A 23316-nucleotide genomic window follows, 5' to 3' on the forward strand; every position below is an offset into this window, starting at 1 on the left:
TGTATTGTATTTAAGTTCGTGTGTATTCACATAAATTAAATGGAAATTATTTTATACTTTTTAGTGCGTTTTTTCGAAGTCGGTTCAATTTTTTTTTTTATTTTTGCGTTTCGTAATTCGATGATGCTCGAACGTATCATCCCTGATTCTTTTAAATAATAAATAATTAAATAATAAATAGTCGTGTGATTTTAATCCTTCTATTATATAAAATAATTTTGTGGTTTCTGAGGCCCTAAAACGCCGAGCGGGTTGCCTTCTGAAGGGGAACCGAGAATTGAGAAGCGGGTTGCCTTCCGAAGGGGAACTGAAAATTCAGCGCCGTGACAGTGTGTATTTTTCGAGAGCGGGAGTGAGCGCGCGGAGAAGAGAGAGAGAGAGAGAGAGAGAGAGAGAGAGAGAGAGGCGAACCCGCGAGGCGCAGCGAGGGCGGATCCCCCTAGTAAGAAATAAAATTGTATTCAAATAAAAAGTTTAGTTATTATTTGCAATTAAAATCGCACGTTTATTTATTATTTAATTATGTATTATTTAAACAAGAAATAAGAAAAGACCAAAAGCTATTTATTTGATTTCCATCTTAATCTAAATATTAAATAATCTTTTATTTACAATTAAGAAATAAAATTTTATTTAAATAAAAAGTTTAGTTATTATTTGCAACTAGAGGGCTCCGCCCCCTGCTCGCTTCGCTCGCCAACCCCCGCTGTGCCTCGCGGTTTCGCCGCTCTCTCTCTCTCTCTCTCTCTCTCTCTCTCTCTCTCATATAGTTCAACCAGCAGGGCAGCTACGGAATAAAAAGAAAAATCAGTTTTCGACCCTTTTTCTCTCGATAAAGTCTAAGAAAAATGATATCCACTATTTTTATCGCATATATAGTTGATCAGTAATCTGCGGTTCTTTATGAAAACGAAAACCTGTCCGTAGCACGAGACTACTTGGAAATTTCTTTGTTTCCTTAATAAATCATAAACGCATAAAAATCGCAGTTTATCGATCAGTATAGCGTTCGAGTGGCTCGCGCAGCGTAGCGACGAGAATGAGACTAGACGGCATATTCATAAAAATATCTGCTTTATTGTTTCAACTTGATTTTGTAGGGTGTCCCTTTAATTCCATACAATAAAATATGAATAGTAACAGACGTAACAATTAATGATGATAACGCGCGTGTACAATAGTAATTATAATGGTTGTAACCAGAGACTGTATTGTTACAAAATGGGGGGGACACGTCGAACGGTTAGAAACTTATCGGCTACCTTCTTTACCTGTCTCTGTCCTCGACACCAGAATTATTCCTACATAAAAGATTATCGAGTGCTTTACAAAATTGGATCTCGCGGCACGCTGAGTTTTTGGTGAGCCGCGCGCCTTATCACAAAATCACTATAGCGCCCCGCGTCGGACAGCGAGGCCCCTTTCTCCGGTTAGACGAGACTGACCGTGTCATGGGAACAGAAAATAAAGAACAAATGGAAATGTTTGGATCGCTTCGCTAAATGCCTAAGGAAAACCAGCTACAGCAGGACGCGTATCAAAAAACGTGGAACTTTCCCTCCCTCGTCGGTTGTTCGCGTTCTAGCTCGACGAACGAACGCGAACGAACCCGTCCGAGGCCCCTTTTCGCTAGATTACATCTCCCTCCAACATCTAGTACAATTATCTACCAATAAATACGGATTACACTGAATTTCAAAGTCCGTGTGATTAATTACGCTTTTTAAGACGAGAGCGACGTATCGGTAACGTAGTACGCTGTAAGATAAAACACGTTGGTGCGTCGTAAACGAAACGAAGCAGCCGAGAAAAATGATAATGTACAACGACGAACGGACCCCGGATCCGTTCAAGGAACGGATCGCGGAAAGGTTTCTTCTCACGGTCGCTGAAAAGTATCCCGTGTGTGAATTCGATAATCGATCCGATGAACGAACGGAAAAGATGATCGTTCAATTACGAAATATGCCGGCAATTCGGCTTCCTCGATGAGACAACCCTTGTTCGATCGCTTCCAGACACTGTTCCGGTTGGATGTTTCGCTTGCCGCCACTCTCCCCGCGTATCTCGAGACGAAAGAATGAGTCCCTCTCTTCCTCGTCCATGTTGAAATCGGTATACTGCGATTCGAACGATTCCGAGCGACTGGCTCAGTCGTACTCGTGCGACGGATCCGTTTTGTTGAACAGACTGTCCCTCTCTTCCTTTGTCGAAGGAACATCCGAGGTCGTAGGCCTCAGAACTTTCGGAACTTTGCTAACTTTACTGAGACCCTCGGTGATACCACTGCCGCCGGACACACTGGAAAAAAGACTGAGACCGTCACGTTAGAACTGAACAAGGTACCCTAACATCCGCTGAAACAATCATTGCAACGAACAGAGACCCACGGCCGAATTAATAACGATGTCCGTGTTGTTAGACAGTTCTACAAATGCATAGAAATTTTCTGAGTGCGAGGAACATGTCTTTACAATTTTTATATACATAGATAGATAGAATAATATCTTTACAATTTTGTGTTCCAGCGGTTCGCATTCGTTATAACGCGATGCAAATCTGCAGTCTACTAAGAACGATAAAAAGGAAGAGAATATAATAGCAAGACGAATACTCACACGACGTCCATCTCGTCGTCTTCGTCAGCATGGTTGATCTCGTCACTTGTTAAAGTGAAATACGGATTCGCGGAAGCTGGTCGGAACTTGTATCCGGTGAGGACGAAGAAGACGTACGTGGCCATTTCTCGGAACATCTCGTCGAGCCACTCGTATTGGAAAGGTACCGTGATCTGCATAAACGAATCGCAAACCTGATTGCAGAGCAATTCTCGAAAAAGACAACACCAACGCGACAGAAATACGATGATCTTACCTTGAGTAAGTACACTATGATTCGCGTGAAGTATATGTAACAAACTATCATGATATAAAAATGCCTAAAAAGCTTGAGCTTGCGTAAGTTTACAGCTGCCTTGCCGTCCGTGTGCGCAGCCTCGTGCAAATGCCTGATGCTCCAAACCACTGGGAACAGGATGGCACCGCAACACAGCAGGTCCACGAGAATGAAAACGTCTCGCCAAGTCTTGTGCTCGATGTCTCCCTTCTCGCTTTCCTCGATTATTATTTCTGCTACGTTTGCTAATACCTGTCGGATAGGGAAAAATCGTTAGCAGAAACTTCTACTCCGTCTTCACGCATGAAAGACGTCAAGTCAAAATGCAAGTCCTGTCGCTTATATTCTAACCGCAGTTTTATCTCGAAGGCTCTTCCTGCTCCAAACGTATTCTATTTTATCACCGTAGCCACCGGAAACTTATTAACATAAAGCCTATCGTCGCCGGCAGTCGGAAGTAGCATTATTCAAAGTTGTGCTTCCAATAAAAGCGACAGTACTCGTGCGTCAACCGAGTATACATTGGAATACCAACTTGTAACGGTATCACGATCATAAAAAGTTTCTTGTCCTTGTCAGCCAGAATGTGTTTGATGAACGTCCAGCCCGTGCCGACGAGGACAATGGTAATGAAAAGTACAGCACCCTTCAGCAAATGCGTGATATAATAGAGAATCGCCCACGCAGCTACGTGTTCCCCTTTCGTCTGTATGAAGTGATAGTTGATGCCGTGGAAGAGCAACGACAGAGATTTTAAGTACACCAGCACTGCCATCAAGTAGTGGATCTTGAACACGGGGTGCCTGAGCAGAAAGGAGCGCTTAGACATCGTAAACTCCTAACGTCTGTATATGAGATACAGTGACTCCCACTAAAATATTCGGACACTGTAAAGTGTAAAGGAATAGAAGGGTCGTGGAAGGATATGAAAATTAATGTCACTAGCACTGTTGGTTAAGTGTATAAAGCACAAGTCATTGTCCAGTTTACTACAAATGAAGTCAAACGAACCATCACCACTTAGAACTAACTTAAACTAGAACGTAAGAAGTTTAAACAAGAGAAGCTAGAATCCAGTGTAGGCTGGAAACTAGAAGACCAGAGAAGTGCAAAGGCCTTAGTATTTTAATAGCTCAAGCAAAGCGATTATTTTAAAGTAGCAAAAAGTGTTAACCGCTCAAGCGAAGCGGGAGTTCGAAAAGCAACTGACTCTTCGGGTAATCAGCTGTGCCCGAAGAGTCAGAACGGTAGGAGGAGAGGTGAAGAGGAGCCTCTATGGTAGAGAATCATTGTTATGGTTTTGGCAACCCCGTCACCTCTCTCTCCCCTGGCCTATAATAAGTCGCGTACCGCCGCGGAGCTCGCGCGATCCGCAACAGACACTCTTAAACACACTATAACCTTTTCAATATTGAACTATGCGATTTGAACTTTTTTGGGAAGCTAAAGCGATTAGATTGCTACAGGATGTGAAAAGGAATTTATTTCAAAAATTGCATTTGGTCGGAATTGTAGGGAAAATATTAAAAGTTGCGTTTTACAACTTTTTTATATAGGCCTATATTGAAATTTTAAAAAATACGTTTTGTAGATCTGTATCAATTATATGCACTGCGAAAGTTTCATAGAAAACTGGCGAAAACTGCAATTTTTACCATCTTTAAACGTTTGTAGCTCATTACAACGTCGACCGATTTTGATGAAATTTTCAGAATATGTTTAATTGATACAGATCTACGAAACGTGTTTTCTAAATTTTCCATATAAGCCCACATAAAAAAGTTGAAAAATACAACTTTTCGTATTTTCTCTGCAATTCCGACAACTTGCAGTTTTTTTCAAAAATTTTTGTCACGTTCTGTAGCAAACCAATTGTTCCAACTTCTCCAAACATTTCAAGTCGTATATTCCAATATGACAAAAGTTATGGTGTTTTTAAGAGTGTCCGAATATTAGTGGGAGTCACTGTACATAAGCCGAAAGGAGTCCCTTACTTGCTCTTTTTAAGTATAAACACCCAGAAACAACCCGACAAGAAGAACAGGAGCGACATCATGAAATAGAGAGCCGGCAACGGCATTTCACCGGCGCTGAGGAAATTCTGGTCGTTCGTCTCCAATATTTGTACCTGGAAACGATGTCCATCAGTACCGCGGCTGCTCGACGAAAGCTTCAAAAGTCGCCAGGTTCTCTAAATGATCTTACCGTGAAGTCTAACGCGACCTGCGAGTCGTATTTGTAGTTGGGACAGTTGTGAAAGTACAGATTATAGAGACCCTCCTCTTCCTCCTTGCCGACGTACACGCTGAAGCTGGTATTGTAATACTTCTCCCCCTTGACAGTCTGCACGGTCATCGGCAGCGTAACGCGTGAGCATCCGCTGCCTTCCGATCGAGTCTCAAACTCGTTCCCGTCCACCGATCTCTCGACACCTGCGAATGGGATACCATCGATTTATTATTTCCACCTTACCACCAGGCACAATAGATGGGAAATGCTTATCCACCGGCCTCGGTACCAGCACCAGCGTCGTTTCATTATCCATCAACAGTACCGAACGGGTTGAAGTAAGAAGGTTACGCTGCCAGAGAGGATCTGGCAACGAAGTGGCGAGGGCAAGGGTTTTATTCATTCATTTCTATTAAAGCGTCTAGCTCTATCGAACGAGTCACGGATTATTAATTGAACGCCAAGGAGATCGTAAGAGAGGCGGAGAGCGATCGTTGACATAAAATGGACTACTGTAGAAGATCGTTACCTAACCGGACCCTCAAAAATACTTGAGTTTCGAGTTATTTATAAGATTGAGGACGAGTTACGTTAATTATAGCGTCTCTCATCTCGACGGTGTTCGATCACCGATGTCGCTCAGAGACCCCGCATTCCGCGAGATATCGACCACATTCGTATTTAGTTGGGACAAGAGAGCGATGGCGGCACTCGGTGAACGTTCTCTCACCGTCCCGATGAACATACATTTAATTTTGGACATTGGAAGAGACTCTGACGTTGATCGACGCGACAGTGCGCCGTTTAATCCGCGATGCTCGTTCATCGAACGAATCTTATCGGAAAAAGAAGGAATGATATTATTTTTTCGAGATAGCGTCAAACCGGGAGCGAGAGAGAGAGAGAGAGACGAGTTGCAGCTGACTGCAAGTGCAACGAGTCGATCGTGACGCCTCTTCCTGTATCGACGCTGATCAATCAATTAAGCGCATTAAGTGTCGCACGATCGACGCAAGAAGCAAGCGATACAGAAACGATCGCGATATCAATTTAAGCAAGAATGACGAACGAATCAAGGTTACTCGATTAAACGTTCGTTTCAAGTCAATCGCGAAAACGAGAGCGGTTGTCGCAGCGATCGTTTCGCAGGAAATTTCGCCGCCGGTAAATTTACACCGGGAATGAGGCATTGCACAGGTATACACCCTAAGGTCGCGATCGTTGCAGCTCGTGCCAAGCTCCCATCGTCCCACCTGTTAGCCTGTGTCACGAACGATTCGACCGCTAATATTAGCGACGACCCGCGATTAAAATAACTCGCGGATGCGGCGACATTTATATTTAATATGTTGTCCGAATAATCCGCGACGCGCGTCATCTCTCTCTCTCTCTCTCTCTCTCTCTCTCTCTCTCTCTTTCTCGAGTTATCGGCGGGAGAGACCGCGGAGGATTTACGAGAACTTTGCGAAACGATCGAAGGCCGACCGATTAAAAGGTGCGCACGAATTTTAATCTCGCGGATCCATCGACCGAATTCCGCCGGACCAATTACCAGACGAACGAGCAGGAGCGCCGATGATCCTTTTTAAAATCGCGCTGGAAAATCGTAAAACCCGAATCGGAGCTGATAACACGATGGATGGGTGAAATTGCGGAAGTTGGAACGCGTTGCGAAGAAACGCTTCGCCCATTCCACGCGGTCTACCGGCAGCTTCCTGTCTTTGGCCGTCTGCCAAATTGAAGAGCGTGCTACGCCCGCACCTCGTAAACCCTCGCCCCTCGGTCAGTACCGTTCATCTTTACGATTAAGTAACTACAAATCTCGGGGAAATCTCTGCGAGTGCATTCTTGAGAATTGCTAGCCGTCCCGAGACCTCCAACAGAGTTGGAAAACATTTCTCGCGGAACCGAGGGCCTTGACAAATCAAATCAATCCGCACAGCGGAACCATCGAGTCCATAAACTCGAGGATTTGTGTCGAGGTTTTGGTAGAACGAGCCCATCTCCATTAACGCGCACGCTGGAAGCCATTACTCGACTTTCTGTTACAACTTTTAAGATTGTATTCTCTCGGATGACTCGATGGTTTATGAATCAAGCCGCTGTCGTCATCGAGCTGTTTAATTTACCCGCCGCCGGACGATTCGGATTTCGCGGATACTGTTCGAAATATTTATCGCGAGGATGACTCGTTGCTATACGAGGAAAGCGAGAAGCCGATAATCCTTGATTTTGAAGTACTGTTAGATAACTGCAGGTGAATAAAGCGTTAAATAATGAACGGCCCCGCGAGATCGCGACCGCGTGCAATTTCACGGAAGGCTCGCTCGGCTATTGATTCTACAAGGATGTTTGTTGTTGCGAGGGAATAGATGAAGCCAATTCAGACGATACTGACTCACCGTGCGAGCTATACCGTTTCCTCCGTGGGAAGAGCACGGTATCGCTGAACCCGGTGGTCGGCAGGGTGTCTCGTCTTTTCCGCAAAACCATCACCATGTTGCGGTTCGGGTGAATCTCCACGTTGTGCACGTTCTGGTTGCAGTTCACCTTCAGCCTGCAAACGAGTTCGCATCGTGTTCAACGAAAGTAGCAAAGCGGAAATCCCTGTGATTCGTAAAACGCTTACGTCGAATTTTTAAAGTCCATCGTGAAATATATGACGGCGCTGCTATCGTCTCTTTGCTCGAGATCGGTCTTCGAGTTTGCAGCGTCCTGTAGCACGCATCTCTCTTGGTGGTTATCTAAATACGGGTTCATCGCGTCGCTTAGCGTGCGATCCAAACTGAATCCGAACTGCGCCGCCAGAAAAAGCACATAGCATACGCGTTACACAGGAAGGACAGATCTTTCGTTAATTTTTAACACGCTCTCCGTGTCAGCCGGCTTCTAAGCGTTTCGTCTTCCGGCTGCGAGAGAGCTCGGCAAACGGAACGCGTTCGTCGACTTTATTTTAACCCTCGCGTCGTGCTCGCGTTAATCTCACATTTTCTCCGGTTTCGAGAAAGTAAAAAATCGATCGTCTAAAATAGATAATAACAGATACATCGGCATAGTGCTTTGAAGTATTACAAACATTTGAACGCGCTTAAATATGCATTGAAAGCGTTTCTGACGCGGACACGGTACGAGGGTTGATGAATAAATGTTTCCCGCTAAACCGCTGGGGAAAGCTTACGATTTCGAGATCCGTTTAATTAAAATTGAATTCGCGATGCTCACACTCGTTTTCAGGATTGCAAGGGTGTGAGACGCGCCTTCTCATTTCTCGTTAATAACAACACGGGCTTTTTCAGTTGTCAAAAGCGCTAGATAACGGATCAATCTAGACCACAATCGTCCTATTTTAACGTTAACGAGGCGTAATTTGCATTATTCGAATAGTATTCGAATTATTTTCATTATTTGAATAATGCAAATTACGCCTCGTAAATGTAAAAGTAGTACTTTTGAGGGCGATCGCGGCTTAGATTGATCTTTATCGAGAAATGAGCTTATCCTAGAAACGAGCCTACCCCCTTAAATGGCAAAACGTTTTTGGTGGAGCGTTGCGCGTTCGTAAAATAGTAAGAAACGTTTACATGAAAAAATCTAAACGAATCTATCGAAATAGAATTTTACATTACGCTCGGTAGACTCGGCCACGTTTTCCGTTCGGTGCGCGCATTTTTCGTTTGTTTGTCGATCGCGCGCAGATAAACAAACGGCTGTAAACGCGTCGATGCGATTGTTACGAAGAACGGGGAGCAGCGTGTGTTGCGAGACTGCGTTCGAGTTCGTTTCCCATTTCCCAGCGGCAATTTAGCGGCGTGAATGAGAGAAAATGGAAACAGGTGTCCGTGAATGGACGGGGACGACGACGCGTAGTATCGCGCGACCGTCCACGCTACGATAACTCACCACGGCATTCTCGTCAAGGGGCTCAGCCTTGAAATTCGTCAGATTTACATCGAGAGTGCCGCCCTTGTAAAAGCCGAAGCTGCTAAGGGCTATGTACCGCCGTGTGTCTTTCTGCAACATGAAAAAAAGTGAAAAGGCATGGCAGGCGTGAGAGAACGGGGAGGTGTCGAGATACCGTAACCTATGACTAACGCCAGGAAAGAAAACTTGAGGGCACGGTTCAACTATAACCTATACGTCACTTCTTGCCTATCGGATTCCTCGCGGAAACCATTTACGTTGTTCACGGGTGCTTCTACATAGTTTGAGTCGGGCGAACGTGGTTCACGCGAATCGAACGTCAATAACGCTCCGTCCGAGTTATTCGTTTCGCTGGATTTGTAAAGGTCCGAACTCCGAACTGCCGCGGACCACAACGCGAAACGTTTCGACAACGTGATTAGGCGTGATCGTTCGTATCGGTTCTATCAGCCGGTTAAAGGCAATCGATGCGGCTAAGGAAAACTGATAAATATACGAGAGCGTTGTTTCATCGGATTGCTCAACTAACCCGTATCTCGAGTTTGTGTATCCTAGCGGCGGCCAGAACGAGCATCGACATCATCCAGACGCATCGTATCGGTAGTTGTTTCGATTGCATTTTTGCTAGATTTGATTGGAGAAATGTCACATCACGAAAACACTAAATAATTACACACCGAAAACGTCCAATGTTCGCCCGTCGATAAACGAGCAGAAACTGAGCTTCGACCACGGCGCAGAGCACACCAGAGGTGAAACTCCGGCGGCGGTCAACGAGCAATTTTCAGTGCTCATGCGCTCGCAAGTAGGTCCGTTGTGAAGGAAGCGTTGAAACACGGGACATTCATTACGCATGCGTACGTAAATTTGTACAAGGTGAACATAGATTCATGATTACCGTTTCAATTCTTTAGTAAGTACAAAAAACAATAAAAATGCATGTAAAATTCGTTTTGATTATATACAATCTTTCGGTTACATGTGCGACTTGATGCAAGTAATTTTTTAGCAATATTCAGATCTTGCTATTGTTTAAAATATCGTTTTCCATCATACTACAGTTCAAATATTGCCACGCTTTTATGCTGTCCGTCAAAGACGAGTTTTGCGTCTGGTATATTTTCTTATCACCGGGGTTCGGATCCGGACCAATGCGACAAACGAACTGAACTGCGCGCGAATATTACAATAAAAAATCTTAGGAATTACTGATCTTGGTAATTATTGTTTTTATCAATACAGCTTTATGAATTTTAATTTTAATTGCAATTTATTTTGTACAATTCGTCAGCATTCCTCGTCATTCGTGTCATTATCTTTAAAATAATTGTTTCCGTTACGATCAAGATAAAAAAAAACATCGAGCACCAATATATTTTTGCATGAGCTGTCCCGTGTCGTATTTATTGTATAATTTAGGATAAAAATTGCAGTGAGAAGTTTCGAATATTGAAAACGTGAAAATAGATATCGTATTAACGCAGACTATACTAGGAAATAAATATTGCATATTTATTTTGAGAAGGAAAGAAGTTCTGAACGTCGGCGGAACTTCTGAGGTTATGTTCCATTCACCGGTCCCATTGGACATTTGAAAGTAATTATTTAAAACGAGTCTATTTATTAATAATGCGATGGAAGACCATTTTGCAACTTTGAAGTTGTTAGATTCAGACAGTGATACTAAACTGACCAGAGCTTTCAGTTTTTCTGAACTGCCATCGTCTCGACGGTTACACTTAGCGCAATCTTATCAATCTGGAAATGCCCCTGGTTTGGTTAGGCAATACAGTTGCGAACAAATTTTTGATCATGATGCGATCACCAGGTAAAATCTAATACTTTTTCAAATTAAATAGGTACACGTATTTACATTCTGAATTTATATAGTTGCATTTTGCTTTCAGACAATTGAAGATATCGGAAAGTATTCTGTATAGAAAGAACGAACACACAAACGAGTGGCAAACAGCGGCACCATGTCCCGATGCTTTTAAAATACCTGATTGGCATTTATACAACAGTAGTAGAGTGAAACAAAAGCCAAATTCTGCGTCAGGTGAAATAACAAACGATATAGAGTACATGGAAATTGAAAATACAGAAACTTCAAAAGAAGATATACCAATATTCGATGAACCGCTAATAAATACTAATACAAACACTAAGCCAACGCATCCGTCACCTGAGACTGAACAAGTCGATGCTACAGAAACAAAGAGCATAGGTTCCTATGAAGGTGTAAAAAGGAAACTGCGACCACTGGTTGCAACAATATCAAAGAGCCCGGTTAGAAAAAGGAAAAATATGTGCTGCCGTGGTTTAGTATGTTTATTCATCATACCAATTGTAATAGCTATAATTGCACTGTTCTTCAACCCTGTTACATACACGGTTTGCAATCGTTCCGTGTTGTTTGAGAATGGCATAGTTCAGCTAAAAGAAAAATTACACGGACAGGAAAATGCAGTGAAAAGTATTGTACACGCTTTGCGAAATGACATCGACCAATTCAAGATCGTGTGTCTCATAGGCGGAACAGGCGTTGGAAAATCTTATACTACCGAAATTATTGCAAACAATTTCCCAAGGAAAGAAAAGATATCTCTGCATGACGCGACAATAGGACTCGAGTTCGGGAAAAATGTAATCAATTCGGTCGGATCCTCCGAGTTGATGATCGTGGAGAATTTGAAAATGAACAATCTACATGGATTTCTCCAGTTGTTTAACGAGCTGAAGAAAATCAACAACAAATGCATCACGATATTCGCGATTTTTAACGTCGAAAATGTAAACGAGCATCTCATACGAAACGTAGATTTAACGAAAAGCGTCGATGAAATTAACCAAGCGTCCGCTGATAAACTGATGGACATATCTATCGTCTCTTACGAACCTTTAAAAGAGTCTGCTTTGAAAATGTGCATAACGGACGCAGCGGCGTACAGTAATTTAAAACTTTCGGAAGATCAGGTGAATGAAACTCTGCAAATTTTGTTATCGTCAGGCTCCGGTTGCAAGGGAGCTTACTCAAAAGTGCAAGTTATAGGTCGAGGATAAATACATGGTTATTCCTTCTTTTTTAATCGAAGCCAATGATTACTATTTAGGCGGGCATTATACTTGATACATTATTTTATACATGTTCCTCATTGTCAGGCATTTTAACGAGAAAACTGAATGAGAAATCGTTCTCTGCTCAACGCGTTCAAGAAGACTGTTGCATTTGTTATTTATATAGGGGTAGAACGTGTACCTGGAACCACTTCGATCTAGTGCTTCCATTTATGCCACTTCAAATGATCGAAGTTGTCATTTTACTATATTTAAATAAGCTTGACCTTCGCGTGTCCTCTGCGCATTCATTATTATGTTCTTCTCGAAGCCGTTCAAGGTTTATCCGAAATAGTTTTCGTTAAGATAATTGTTAAGTAATCGAAGCGATTCCAGAGAGTTACGCGACACACCCTGCATATATATTGTTCCTATTATATGATGTTTCTTTTTTATTGGTGCGAGTGATACATAGTGTGGTTTGCATAGGTTTTTTAATCGTATTCGTGATTGAGTTAACATTGATGAATGTATTAACATAAAACGCGATTACTATTTTTCTATTACGAAATAATTCACCGTCGAAACTATAATGTACGCCGCGATGCGATAATAAGAGAAATAAAAAGCATTTATGATCATCATCCACTCGTTCGTTTTGTCTACGTAATGCACAGTAATCAGTACCGATCCTTTCACGCACGTAATTTCTCCATCCTCAGCCGGAACATTCTTGCGAGTATATGTAGTCGCATTTCACTTTCCGATTGTAACTGTCCGAGCAGTATTGCGTGTCAAAACTAAGAAAACAGTCCAGAACCAAAGATTACGTGTACTTATGTCGGGATATTGCTACCGTTATGCAAAACCGTGACCATCTGCGTGACTATGTTGACGGTGAATGGTCGCGTTAGTGGTCGTCAGTTCCTTATCTGGTATTGTTTCAGCCATAATTAATCACGATGCCGTCATCTTCAGCCCGAAAACCTACAATAATAACATAAATCCCATGCATTGCAATTGGTCTGCGGACCTCTAAGCAAAAGTCTCCAGTCCCGGAAATAAATCGCATGGCAAAAATGGCTACTTTATTATTCAAAGTATTTCATACATTATTCAAAATTCGTTTATATTCGATAAATTACTAAATACTTAAGTATTGCGTGAATAGATTGCACCAGTAGTCCAGTCGCCAGGTACTTTTACCTGGAAAGTATTCCGAACTTAATGAAATTTTGGCACGTCATTTGGGGGTATTCTGGAGAGTCGAATCTGAGTTTTCGACCTCGAGGACCCTGTGCTAACATGGGGAGGGGAAAAAAAACCACGATTTTTGTTACCTATTTTTGGTATTTCGTCTATAACTGAAAAACTATGGGCCCTACGAACTCTTTCTTTTCATTTTTGAAAAAAGCATTCAATCTCCTTCAAATTTTACTCGTCCAACGTATTTTTTGACCCAATAGGTACAGAGAGACAGGTGTTCAAAATTAGGAAATGTTTCTCAAAATGACATAACACGAAAAAATCATGAAAATATTCTAGGCCGGGAGAAATGTTTGATTTGCGAGTGAAAATCGTTTCCGACACAGTAAAATAATCGGGAAGCCTGCTGAGCGGTACACAAAGTGTTGAGAAATAAATTCGAAGAATTTTCAATTTAACGATGCTCTAGGAAGAGGGATGCAGGACGTAATTGGAGAAGTTTCGCAAGGAACTGGTCAAGATCGCGATGGAAAGAAAGCATCGTTACGAAATTAACCACCGTCGTGGTTGGTTTAGGAGGACGGGAGATGCTACCTGTCGCGAGACATGTATAAAAGCAAGACAATTAGGTAAATCGAGTCATTCTGTAACTGCATAGAGTCGTGGGATCGTGAGCCAAGTCTGCTGGAGGACACCGAAGCTTTTCGACGTCCGGTTCTCGAGAAAGAGTCGAATCGAATCGAACCTTGCGAAGCGACAGTGGGAATTGACCCTCGAAGGGTGCTGGCAAGTCAGCCGACCGCGAGCACTCCGGAGGTGGAGCTAGAAGAAAGGTGCGACTGGAAATTATAAAAGAGCGATCGACGGTCAAGAGGAGACAGTCTCCTTCAAGTGTTCACCTGTGCGACAACGATCCGGGTATGTCAATCTTCGTTTTACTACCATACTTGCAGCAACTCGCTCCGAATTTTTCGTCGCTCTCGTTCGAAGGAACAGATCGTATTTCTTCGTTTTCAAAAATAACAATCGCACCTTCCGGTGAATAATTATAATTTTCTCGGTGACACACTAATATCGTAAGAAAACGATTTATCACGATTAACGAAAATATTTCAGTTATATTTTCTTCTGGAAACCATTATTGTGATCTCGCACGAATGTTCGCGAACATTTTGTAAATGTTCCCCGAGCGCCGCAAGGAAAAATGACAGCTTCCCAATTTCTTAAATATTCGAAAACGGAAAATATATCTTTCGATTTGAAGGTTCTCGCTCTAATTGTGATTCGATGTACTCCGATCACGATCGTCGGCGTTATTCATCGTTTCGACGCGACGAGAATTCGAAATTCTCGCGTGTAGCGGCCTCGTCTTTAACGATCGAAGATTTTAGAGGTCAAGAGTGCGAACGTCATCGTCCTTTTAAAAAATATTCAACGACCCTGGCGCTGGAGAAAAAGCATTGAAAAAGTTGCGAGAAGTTTGTTCGGGACAGTAAACATTTAACGTTCCAGGAAGTAGAGGCATATAGAACAACGGCAAACGCTAGCGACAAATTGACAATTTACACGATACTGTTTAACTAATAAGGTTTTTCGCGGTACGCGGAACGGGCCGATCAATTCGAACAAATCCCGCGAAGCTCGATTGGAAAATGATGAGAAGCGAATGTTTAATTTCGAAGGAGTCACGTGAAATTGCTCTATCACGTTACGCGATCCGATGCGAGGAAATGGTTGCGTTCGGGGTGAACGGTGATTGATGCCGAAGAAAGAACTTGAAGAGTAATAATCTCATAAGTAGCACTTTCTACGCGGAAGACGGCCGCGGCGTTTACCTTCCCGATTGCTTGGTTGTACAGTCGCCCCGTAACCTGATTAGTATTACATCCATTGAAGTTAAACGTCGTGTGAATCGTTTATTATCGAATGCCTCGTGCTCGCGTCGACGTTGACGATTCGATCTCGCGATCGCGAGAGATAGGCGAAACGTGGGTTTCCATTGTCGCAAATTAGACGTCGAATAGCGTGGATCTTGACGTTCGATTTCGTATGCGAAGCTTGTAGAGCAACGGGAGCCCTTGAGGTGCCGTCGATGGCCTAGCGATAGCTTTGTTTTTCGTTTCATTTGAGGCAAAGTTGATTTGGATAGTGGAGGCCTGTCGACGGTAGAATTAGCACGACTGATTTTTGATCCGAGGATCTTGATTTTTTCGATCTTTTTTAGATCCTTCAACAGAAATTTAAACAGAAGTTTAAGTCCACCCTCGATAACGTAATCTAACAGTTTCGTTTCGGATCATTGTGTAAAAGAAGATTTATCAGCCTCCATTTAGCGCAGCACAATTTTTCTATTAACAATTTTCTGTCATTAAAAATGTTCAAGACCTGTTGAATGCAACACAGAAAAGAAATTGATTACGAGGGATGAAGTAAAAGTTCTGTAGAATGGTAACGAGGAATGTTGCATCTCGTTTACGTAAGCCACTATAAAAATTGCGGTATGATTACATTATTAGATGAGGGTTAAGCTTACGAGGCGAATTCGCCGTGAAAATGAATGGTCATCGTACGCTCGAGCCGAAAGACGGTGATTACACGGTTGCACAATAATTTCTCCGTCCGGTAAGATTGGACTGGTGTTCGGATAGGTTGGCGGGGATAGAAAAAATACACGCAGAGCGCGGAGGATAGGTAATTTAATGGGAGACGATGGGGAAACACGATCGATTCGCGTTAGCTGGCCGTACAAAATTGGAGAACAAAGATGGGCGCGCAGAGCCCAGACGATTGCGTAACCGGAGAAAGTTGTTGCGAAACTTTCGAGGGACTCGCTTACAGCATATGTTGGTATCGCGGAACACGTAATACTCTCCGGCGTTCGTACACCCGGTCGAACATTATATCATGAACCGACGAAATTGTTATGTCACAAAATGACCGGCGAGTCAGCGATATCTATGGGGGATTACGAAACTGCTGGGGCCCATTCGTCGCGGAATGGGAATGGGAATGGGGAGGAAAGTAAGCGAGTACTATCGTACACGAGCACGTCGAGCGTGTCATGCTCGCATCCGCGGTACATAGATTCGCTTTCATCGATGGCGTGACTTTGAACGGTGCCGAGGGAAAACCATGTCAGTGGCTCGGACCCGAAGGAATCGCATCTGCCGGCTGTCGAGAAGACGGGGAACCGGATCGCATCCAGTTTCCCGTGTGCTATATCGCACATAGATTTTAAAAGCCCAAAGAGCGGCCGTAAGAACACCGATGCACTTTTAGCGGCAACGCTCGAATCGTAATCCTAAGCCGACGGGGTTTGTAGAATTTCAGCAAAAATCGGCAGCCGCTCTCGAATCACCGAACTTCGAGAATCGAAAATGGGTGCGGTAGAGTGGGTAACCGAGGAAGACAACTACGATTGCCCTCTCTCGAAGGAGACGCAACAAATCGCCAAGGATGAGCTCAGGGAGGACAAGAACACTCGGGACCAGGCCCTCGAGCAGATACGTAACTGGATCAAAATGAATCCGCGAATCGAGAACAGCCGTCTCGGTGAGAGAACCGCGTTTACCTCTGCGATCGTCTTCCCTCTTCGAATTTGCCCTGCTATCGTAATTAGTAGACTGCGGATCTTTATGCAAAATGAGAAATGTTTGCATCGACTGCAGGACACAGGAGCCAAATAAACATTGCAATCTTGTTTTAATTATTCTATCAAGCTGAAATTAATACACCGATGTCCTTAAATGTTGTTAATTCGTCCACCGCTTTAAATTGTACGTGTCCATTTTCGTCATAAATGCATAAAATCCGCAGTCTAGTATGTAATTGGACTGCGAATTTTCAGAAAATCTTTGCATCGATTGCAAGCTTAAATTTTTTAATATTGCCACTGTTTTAAATCGTGCGTACCCATTTCTATCGTAACTGCATAAAATGCGCGGTCTAATAAAATCCAACTACGTCTCTTAATAAAAGTGTATTATGTCTAATCGGTGCGTTCTTTCGAATCGCCAGATGCGCAATTCTTATTAAGGTTTCTGAGATGCAAGAAATTCAACGTACCGATGGCGGAAGAGGCCATCGAGAGATACCTGCTGCTGCGGCAGGTCTATCATCCGGCTTTCAATCATTTGGACCCGACGGAACCGACGATGGAGGAGCTGCTGTCCTTGGGGTAAGACTCGATGAAAACGGTGAACGCGAGTGTCGCCGCAAATTCTGATCCAATTTGGTTCTCTCGCTTTAGGTACCTGTTCGCCGCACCGGGTCGCGACGCGAAAGGCCGCCGTGTTATAATCGCCAGACCAGGTAAACGCCTAATCTCCTTGCATACCGTTCGATCATAATGATAGCTTACGCTTCGGCGAGCAAAGTCTGCGGAGAACACGCATGCGACCGATTGCAACCTAGTTTCCGCTCCTCGCTCGCCGGCACGAGTAGTTTTTCTCGACTCTTGTCTTCCACCTGGAACTTTAGGGAATGGTTTCCGCAGGTGTGTTCGATCCGCACAAGTACACGAACGCGGACATGTGCAGAATCCACGCGATCACCTACGAGACGATGATGGAGGACGAGGAGAACCAAGTGCGTGGATTCGTTCATTTCGCCGACGGAGCCGGCGTCAGTTTCCCGCATTTGACGCTTTTCACTCCGAAGGAAGCTGTACGCATCGTCAAGAACGGCGAGGTACCAGCTCACTCTCTCACGTTCTTTCTCTCGTTCGCCCTATTTCTGCCACGAGTTTTACCGTGAATCTAGAACGGGCTCCCGTACCAGCTTATTCCCAATCATCGATTCAAGGACACTGATGCAACAGCATTTCGTAACACCTCCGAAAACAGACAGGCCACGATAACCGGTTCTCCAGCCTCTGTTCCACTTTTCCCGAATGTCCGATGCTCTCCGGATAACGACCTTGAATTTACTTTCCACAGCATCGTCGAACACCCCGTTATGTCCCCCATTTCCCAATTAAACACGTGCCTTGCTGTTAGATAAATATTGGACTATATTTCGTCACTCGTATCCGCTGTCGTGTTTTAGAAACTTCTCGTTTTCTTCTTCGTTCAACGAAGAACATTTTCGTTTTAATTTTCATACACAATCTTTAGAAATGAAACGTCGCGATAGGATCAGACAGCTGTTCGACACAACGGACGGATGTGTACTTTCACTTACGGCGATTCATATCGAGTTTCTTTCAGCGAACCATACCCATGCGTCACAAAGAGGTCCACGCCATTAATGTCCACCCCTCCGTGAAGTTTGCTCTTGACTTCGGTCTGACCCTGATCTCCGAGAAGATCCGGAAGCGAGTGAAGATCTACACCAGCTTTGATGACGCTGTAAACCAGAAAATGGACACGAGCCTGCTGCCGAAGGAATACGGCGGCACCATGCCCATGAAGGAAATGATCGGTAATCTTTCTTCTCGTATTAATTCGCTTGAATTTCAATCTTCCGGTTCGCTCTACCGCGAGTTGAATTTCCTGGAGAGGATTACGTCTTAGTGCAGTGTTACCTCGTTTATCCGAATACGTCGGAGTACAAGGTCGTTCGGATAACAGAGGCTGACTAACTACTTAGAATTAGGGCTGTAACTTTCCTTCGAAGGTCGAAGATTTCAAAAACTTCGAAGTTCCAAAGTTTCGAAGGTTCGGAAAAGTTACAGCCCTACTTAGAATACGCGTTCGTATAGCTGATAAAACGGAACGGTTCTTGTAGATCTATGGAGGAAAGAGTTGATGGACATGAGACCAACGTTGCTGAGCCACGACAAGATGAAAGTGTATTTGGAGCTGTACTCCGAGAAGGCTCGCGAGGGTGCTGTGTCGGCCTTGAAGCAAGGTTTCGGCTGCTCCGACATTGGCTCCAGCGATTCGAACATGTACGGCATCACCGGCTCCTTCAGGAAGCTCGAGGTCGATTGATCGCACGAATTTACCCGATAACAAGCACTATCGTCTCTAATCGTATTTATACTTCGTCTGGGGGACAAATCGATTATTCTGTTGGTAGCATTCGTATCGCGGATATAAAGAAATGAATCTACGATCTCGGTCGACGCGACTGCTTTCTCGCGAGCTCGACAAATTGTTAATTTTATTAGTTGCCGCCTCTTGAGAGCAAATCATAGAGATAAGGATACACTTCACGCTTCTTTCGCTCGAGTCTCGCGGAATTGGCACCATGGAAACGGTCGTGCGAGGCTCGAGCAGAGGTAAATTAGGTTTACGCATAGATTTACGTTTAATACACAATAAGTTACATGGAATTTCATTGTGGCACTCGATCGGTTGTACATAGGAAATAAATGCACACTTTTCTACATCGATCTCGATCTCCTTGTTCTCGGCCGGTGGAAATTAAGATTTGATCCAGCTGCTGATTATGGTTCGTACCCTCGATCTTGCTTGGACCAGCTCTGGGACATCCGTGCTTTCGTGGTTGTACAAGTCGCTGCAGTGCGAGGAACCTAGAAGATGATTATCATATCTTTATCCTCACCCTTTCCTCGTGTCGGACTCGTGATAAAGATTCCGAACAGAATCTATTAAAATATGTTTCTTCTATCGATCGTATTTGCTGATAATAAATTTTTAAATGTTTTCGACGCAACGGTTCGATCGTTTAGTACGAATTATAAAGCAACTTTGCTAATCGTCAAACGAAATCAACGTTTCGATCCCAGTTTGGATCTTTTTCAAGATTTATTTGAATTGCATCTAATAACGATTCAAATAAATCTTGAAAAAGATCCAAACTAGGATCGAAACGTTGATTTTGTTTGACAATTAGCAAAGTTGCTTTATAATTCGTAATAAACGATCGAATCGTTGCGCCGGAAACATTTAAAAATTTAGAATCTATTAAATGTAGGAACTCGCAAAGCTAACTATTTAGAAGTTACCATTGTATCGATTTTGCGCCTCCATTGCGTCAATTTGACAACAAGGGACAAAGTTAGAAAAAAGGGGGATGGTCGAGGGTTAAAAGATAGTCTGCTTTAACGTCGTCCCGTACCGTCGATCAATATAGCAGGCGAGAATCGGTTCAAGTCTTGAAGAACCGATAGAGCATGCCACGGGTCGATGTTCCCGTTGGTGAAGATCACGTTTCGCAAATCCGGTCGCAGTCCTCCGTACATCAAATTCGTTCGCCTGACCCTCGTGTCCAGGAACTTTCCGTCAAAGCTAAAAAATGAACGCTACAGCAAAATGCATACACGATTTGTTATAAATCGTGCTGATGATACGTACTAATCGCCGTAAAGATCGCCGCACATGTCTGTGAAGAAGCTCAACGGGAACAGCGTGCCGAAAATCGACTTCTTCGAGTTAGTCGTTTGGTAATAACCATACTCGGTGCAGGTCTGGTAGAACCATTGTCTCACTGAAAGCGTTCAAATTACGAAAGAGAGAAGAAAGTAATCCGAGCCCTCTTCCGTCCGGAGTGTCAATTCGATAGCTGTTTCTCCGAGGTATTTGTAAACAATGGGAACAATTTTATCTCGCCTTATCTTTCGTTGGCAACGTGGCTGTTGGAAAATCTGACGATCTATCTTGCCAATACACAAATTAATATTTTATCTATCGGAAGCCTGCTGATAAGTCTTTCAATAATTGTGCCACAAAGAAAGCTGAAGGAGGATTGATAAATTTCCTTCTAGATAGCTACCTCGAAATAATGAAATTGTTATCGCTATTGAACGGAAGAGGTTGAGTTTCACGGTGACTAATGGCGAGCATGAAACGTACTGACGTCGGGTTGCATGTTCCATGGTTTCCTGGTGTATCTCTCGATGAAATCCGCGTATCCGATCGAGCATGTATCCTCATCGGCGACAAGGCGAGCCAGTCTCTGAAGCGGGCTGCCTAAATAACGCGCAGTCATGTGCTTGCAGCAGGCAGCAATTTTCGTCTCTCCCTTCACCACCTTGTCGTACTGAACGATACCGGCGAATCGCTGGCGAGAGCAAGAAACCGTTAGTTACGCAACCAAGAAGTTTGTTTTTTCGTACGCGGAAAACTCGGTAAACAGCGTGTGACATAATCGCGTGGTTCAAAGAACCGTACCTCCGCCAAAGAGTTCATAAAGAGCCCAAGGTCGCTGGACGAGTTCGCCTTTGGCACCTCGCACAAGCTAAACAAATTCATAGAAACCATATACAGTAACAGCGTTGCACACGGCTGCGTTGCGTAACGTCAAAGAAATGGGAGTTTACTTGAAGTAGGATTTCAATTTCTCCGGACCCTGCGGAGTCGCCAGCAGTTCCTCGACCGCGTCGAACGCGGCTTTAACGTCGTCCACGCATTGCTGGCTGTGTTTACGCAGCGATTCGGTCACCACTTCGTAATACTCTGCAAAAGCGTAATCGATACTTTTTTCTTCTTTGTTGCTTGAACGCAAGACGAAAGTTTCGAGAAACGTGGACGAATGAAACTCACCGTGAAAGTCGGCCTTCGCGAACACCGGAGCACTGCTGGCCAACGCGCCCTATAAAAAGGATCGGTGACACTTTCGCTAAAATCTCAGCAATATCGTCAACGCGTTGGTCATCTACACGCTCCTCGCAAATATTAAATACAATCGAAGAAGTTTATTTACCGAAGCAAACTCCTTCAATCTCGCGAAGGTACACATACTCGAGCTATCAGCGCAAAGATTGATTTTCAAGACTGCGCAAATAGCTCAGCGGTGAACGGAAAAAGTTCTCGGCTGTTAATATTTGAATTTCGAATATCTTCTATAGATATAATTGGTAGGCAAAGCGTGAAATGGAAACCATAAAAGAAATACTTGAATAAGATGAGGGTATTTCAGTCTGGCCCATGCTGCCATGTTTCCAGCGTAAGACCCTCCGAAAACGACCACGACGCTGTTCTGGAATGCTTTCTCTTGCTTTTTAGTCTCTATGAAGTACGCCAAGTCCGCCAGTGCTTGATCGACGCTCAAATACTGCAAGTTCTTCGAGGCCAGGTCTCTAAAATGTGTATCCATGTCGCGAAATTGTGATATCGTCCAACGATTGGATCGGAAATGGATCTCTTACTCGGTGGGGTGACTTTTGCCGTAGTAACGATGCTCGGTGTAGTACAGCATACCGTTGTGCACCTTGGCTACTTCGTACATTTGTCCTGTCTGCAGGAAACCCGTGGATATTTCCCATTCCCCGCCGATCATGATCAGAATGGGCCCACCCGCTTTGAACAGGGCGGAATTTTCATAGTAGCGCTGTTAGAATAGGGAAACGCGGTGAATTTTCTGATAATTAAGTGTGTTGGAGGACTTTCATTGTTTCACACACATAAAGAGTCTAGCCCGCAATCTAGTCTTCGCCTAAGGGTGGATTTATAGTGGAGCGGCGAGCATCGATGATAGCGGCGCGGTGAAAAGAAACCAACATTCGTGACAACATTTCGACACATACTAAAGAAAAAGTAAATATGTATTTTCTTTGTTTTTCTGTTTTTTCACCGCACAGCTCACCTCGCTGCTCCACTATAAACCCATACTAACGCATACCATAGACCAGGTGCGATTGTCCCGCGGATTGAAGTGATCGAGGGGCTGCTTGATCCAGGCCTCGTCGATCTTCTGCACATCGATTACGTGCGAAGTGTCTGGCTCTTCCAGACCTTGAAAATGGAATCCGTGAAGACCGACTGCATCGCCGAGATGGAGAACGGCGCACAACGCCCACAAAACGCTCAGAACGATCATGTCGAATCCTCGACTCACCCGCAGATCAACTACTACAAAGCAAATCAGCGCCTCTCTCGAGACTTACAAACGCTGTAATTCACTGAATACTGATTCTCGAGACCCGTCGATGATTGTTTTAACACCTATCAATCCGACAGTCCCCACTGAGAATCGATTCGAATTAAAAAAGAGCTTATCTGATAAAACACTAAGAAATTGATCTGTTAATATTGATCGAGTGCGCGCAATCAATCCGTCGAAAATATTGAAATATAATCATAGACGATATAGCCACTCGAT

At 43.8% G+C, this 23316-nt stretch overlaps 4 protein-coding genes across 7 annotated transcripts; 2 read left to right on the forward strand and 2 right to left on the reverse strand.

The window, feature by feature from the left end:
• Nucleotides 1-1057: 1057 nt before the first annotated feature.
• On the reverse strand, nt 1058-9769 carry LOC143212228 (protein GPR107). 2 transcript variants are annotated; one of them, XM_076430792.1, is made up of 10 exons: nt 9575-9769; nt 9025-9135; nt 7754-7920; nt 7527-7681; nt 5101-5327; nt 4890-5023; nt 3431-3698; nt 2875-3147; nt 2619-2791; nt 1058-2301 (listed from the first exon to the last, which is right to left on the reverse strand). In XM_076430792.1, exons 1-10 carry the CDS (start codon nt 9662-9664, stop codon nt 2151-2153), a joined length of 1749 nt encoding a protein of 582 aa, XP_076286907.1. In that variant the 5' UTR covers nt 9665-9769; the 3' UTR covers nt 1058-2150. The 2 variants fall into 2 exon arrangements, with proteins under 2 accessions (XP_076286907.1, XP_076286906.1); XM_076430791.1 differs by having other exon boundaries at nt 1058-2313.
• Nucleotides 8794-12746, forward strand: LOC143212243 (uncharacterized). Of its 2 annotated transcripts, none has more exons than XM_076430851.1 (3): nt 8794-9958; nt 10479-10873; nt 10953-12746. In XM_076430851.1, exons 2-3 carry the CDS (start codon nt 10680-10682, stop codon nt 12106-12108), a joined length of 1350 nt encoding a protein of 449 aa, XP_076286966.1. In that variant the 5' UTR covers nt 8794-9958; nt 10479-10679; the 3' UTR covers nt 12109-12746. The 2 variants fall into 2 exon arrangements, with proteins under 2 accessions (XP_076286966.1, XP_076286965.1); XM_076430850.1 differs by lacking the exon at nt 8794-9958 and adding an exon at nt 9978-10262.
• A 1246-nt stretch (nt 12747-13992) lies between these two features.
• On the forward strand, nt 13993-19645 carry LOC143212253 (clavesin-2). Its single transcript, XM_076430863.1, has 7 exons — nt 13993-14226; nt 16631-16860; nt 17326-17485; nt 17558-17619; nt 17804-17997; nt 18516-18729; nt 19036-19645. Exons 2-7 carry the CDS (start codon nt 16686-16688, stop codon nt 19239-19241), a joined length of 1011 nt encoding a protein of 336 aa, XP_076286978.1. The 5' UTR covers nt 13993-14226; nt 16631-16685; the 3' UTR covers nt 19242-19645.
• LOC143212239 (putative serine protease K12H4.7) lies at nt 19622-23039 on the reverse strand. 2 transcript variants are annotated; one of them, XM_076430834.1, is made up of 10 exons: nt 22837-23039; nt 22364-22545; nt 22111-22294; nt 21759-21807; nt 21536-21671; nt 21387-21453; nt 21069-21276; nt 20571-20703; nt 20335-20504; nt 19622-19786 (listed from the first exon to the last, which is right to left on the reverse strand). In XM_076430834.1, exons 1-10 carry the CDS (start codon nt 23032-23034, stop codon nt 19677-19679), a joined length of 1437 nt encoding a protein of 478 aa, XP_076286949.1. In that variant the 5' UTR covers nt 23035-23039; the 3' UTR covers nt 19622-19676. The 2 variants fall into 2 exon arrangements, with proteins under 2 accessions (XP_076286949.1, XP_076286948.1); XM_076430833.1 differs by having other exon boundaries at nt 21536-21807.
• Nucleotides 23040-23316: the final 277 nt, after the last annotated feature.

Source organism: Lasioglossum baleicum, chromosome 9, assembly GCF_051020765.1.
Source record: "Lasioglossum baleicum chromosome 9, iyLasBale1, whole genome shotgun sequence".
Lineage (NCBI taxonomy): Eukaryota > Metazoa > Arthropoda > Insecta > Hymenoptera > Halictidae > Lasioglossum > Lasioglossum baleicum.

Coding starts and splice junctions, on each gene's coding strand:
- LOC143212253 (XM_076430863.1), top strand. CDS start 16,686: ATGGGTGCGGTAGAGTGGGTAACCGAGGAAGACAACTACGATTGCCCT. Junction 16,861..17,325: donor AATCGAGAACAGCCGTCTCG/GTGAGAGAACCG, acceptor TCGAATCGCCAG/ATGCGCAATTCTTATTAAGG. Junction 17,620..17,803: donor TGTTATAATCGCCAGACCAG/GTAAACGCCTAA, acceptor TGGTTTCCGCAG/GTGTGTTCGATCCGCACAAG.
- LOC143212239 (XM_076430833.1), bottom strand. CDS start 23,034: ATGATCGTTCTGAGCGTTTTGTGGGCGTTGTGCGCCGTTCTCCATCTC. Junction 21,808..22,110: donor AATACCCTCATCTTATTCAA/GTATTTCTTTTA, acceptor TCCTTTTTATAG/GGCGCGTTGGCCAGCAGTGC. Junction 21,277..21,386: donor TTATGAACTCTTTGGCGGAG/GTACGGTTCTTT, acceptor TGCTCTCGCCAG/CGATTCGCCGGTATCGTTCA.
- LOC143212228 (XM_076430791.1), bottom strand. CDS start 9,664: ATGCAATCGAAACAACTACCGATACGATGCGTCTGGATGATGTCGATG. Junction 7,921..9,024: donor CCCTTGACGAGAATGCCGTG/GTGAGTTATCGT, acceptor CTGGCGGCGCAG/TTCGGATTCAGTTTGGATCG. Junction 3,148..3,430: donor TGATCGTGATACCGTTACAA/GTTGGTATTCCA, acceptor CCTATCCGACAG/GTATTAGCAAACGTAGCAGA.
- LOC143212243 (XM_076430851.1), top strand. CDS start 10,680: ATGGAAGACCATTTTGCAACTTTGAAGTTGTTAGATTCAGACAGTGAT. Junction 10,874..10,952: donor GATCATGATGCGATCACCAG/GTAAAATCTAAT, acceptor TTTTGCTTTCAG/ACAATTGAAGATATCGGAAA.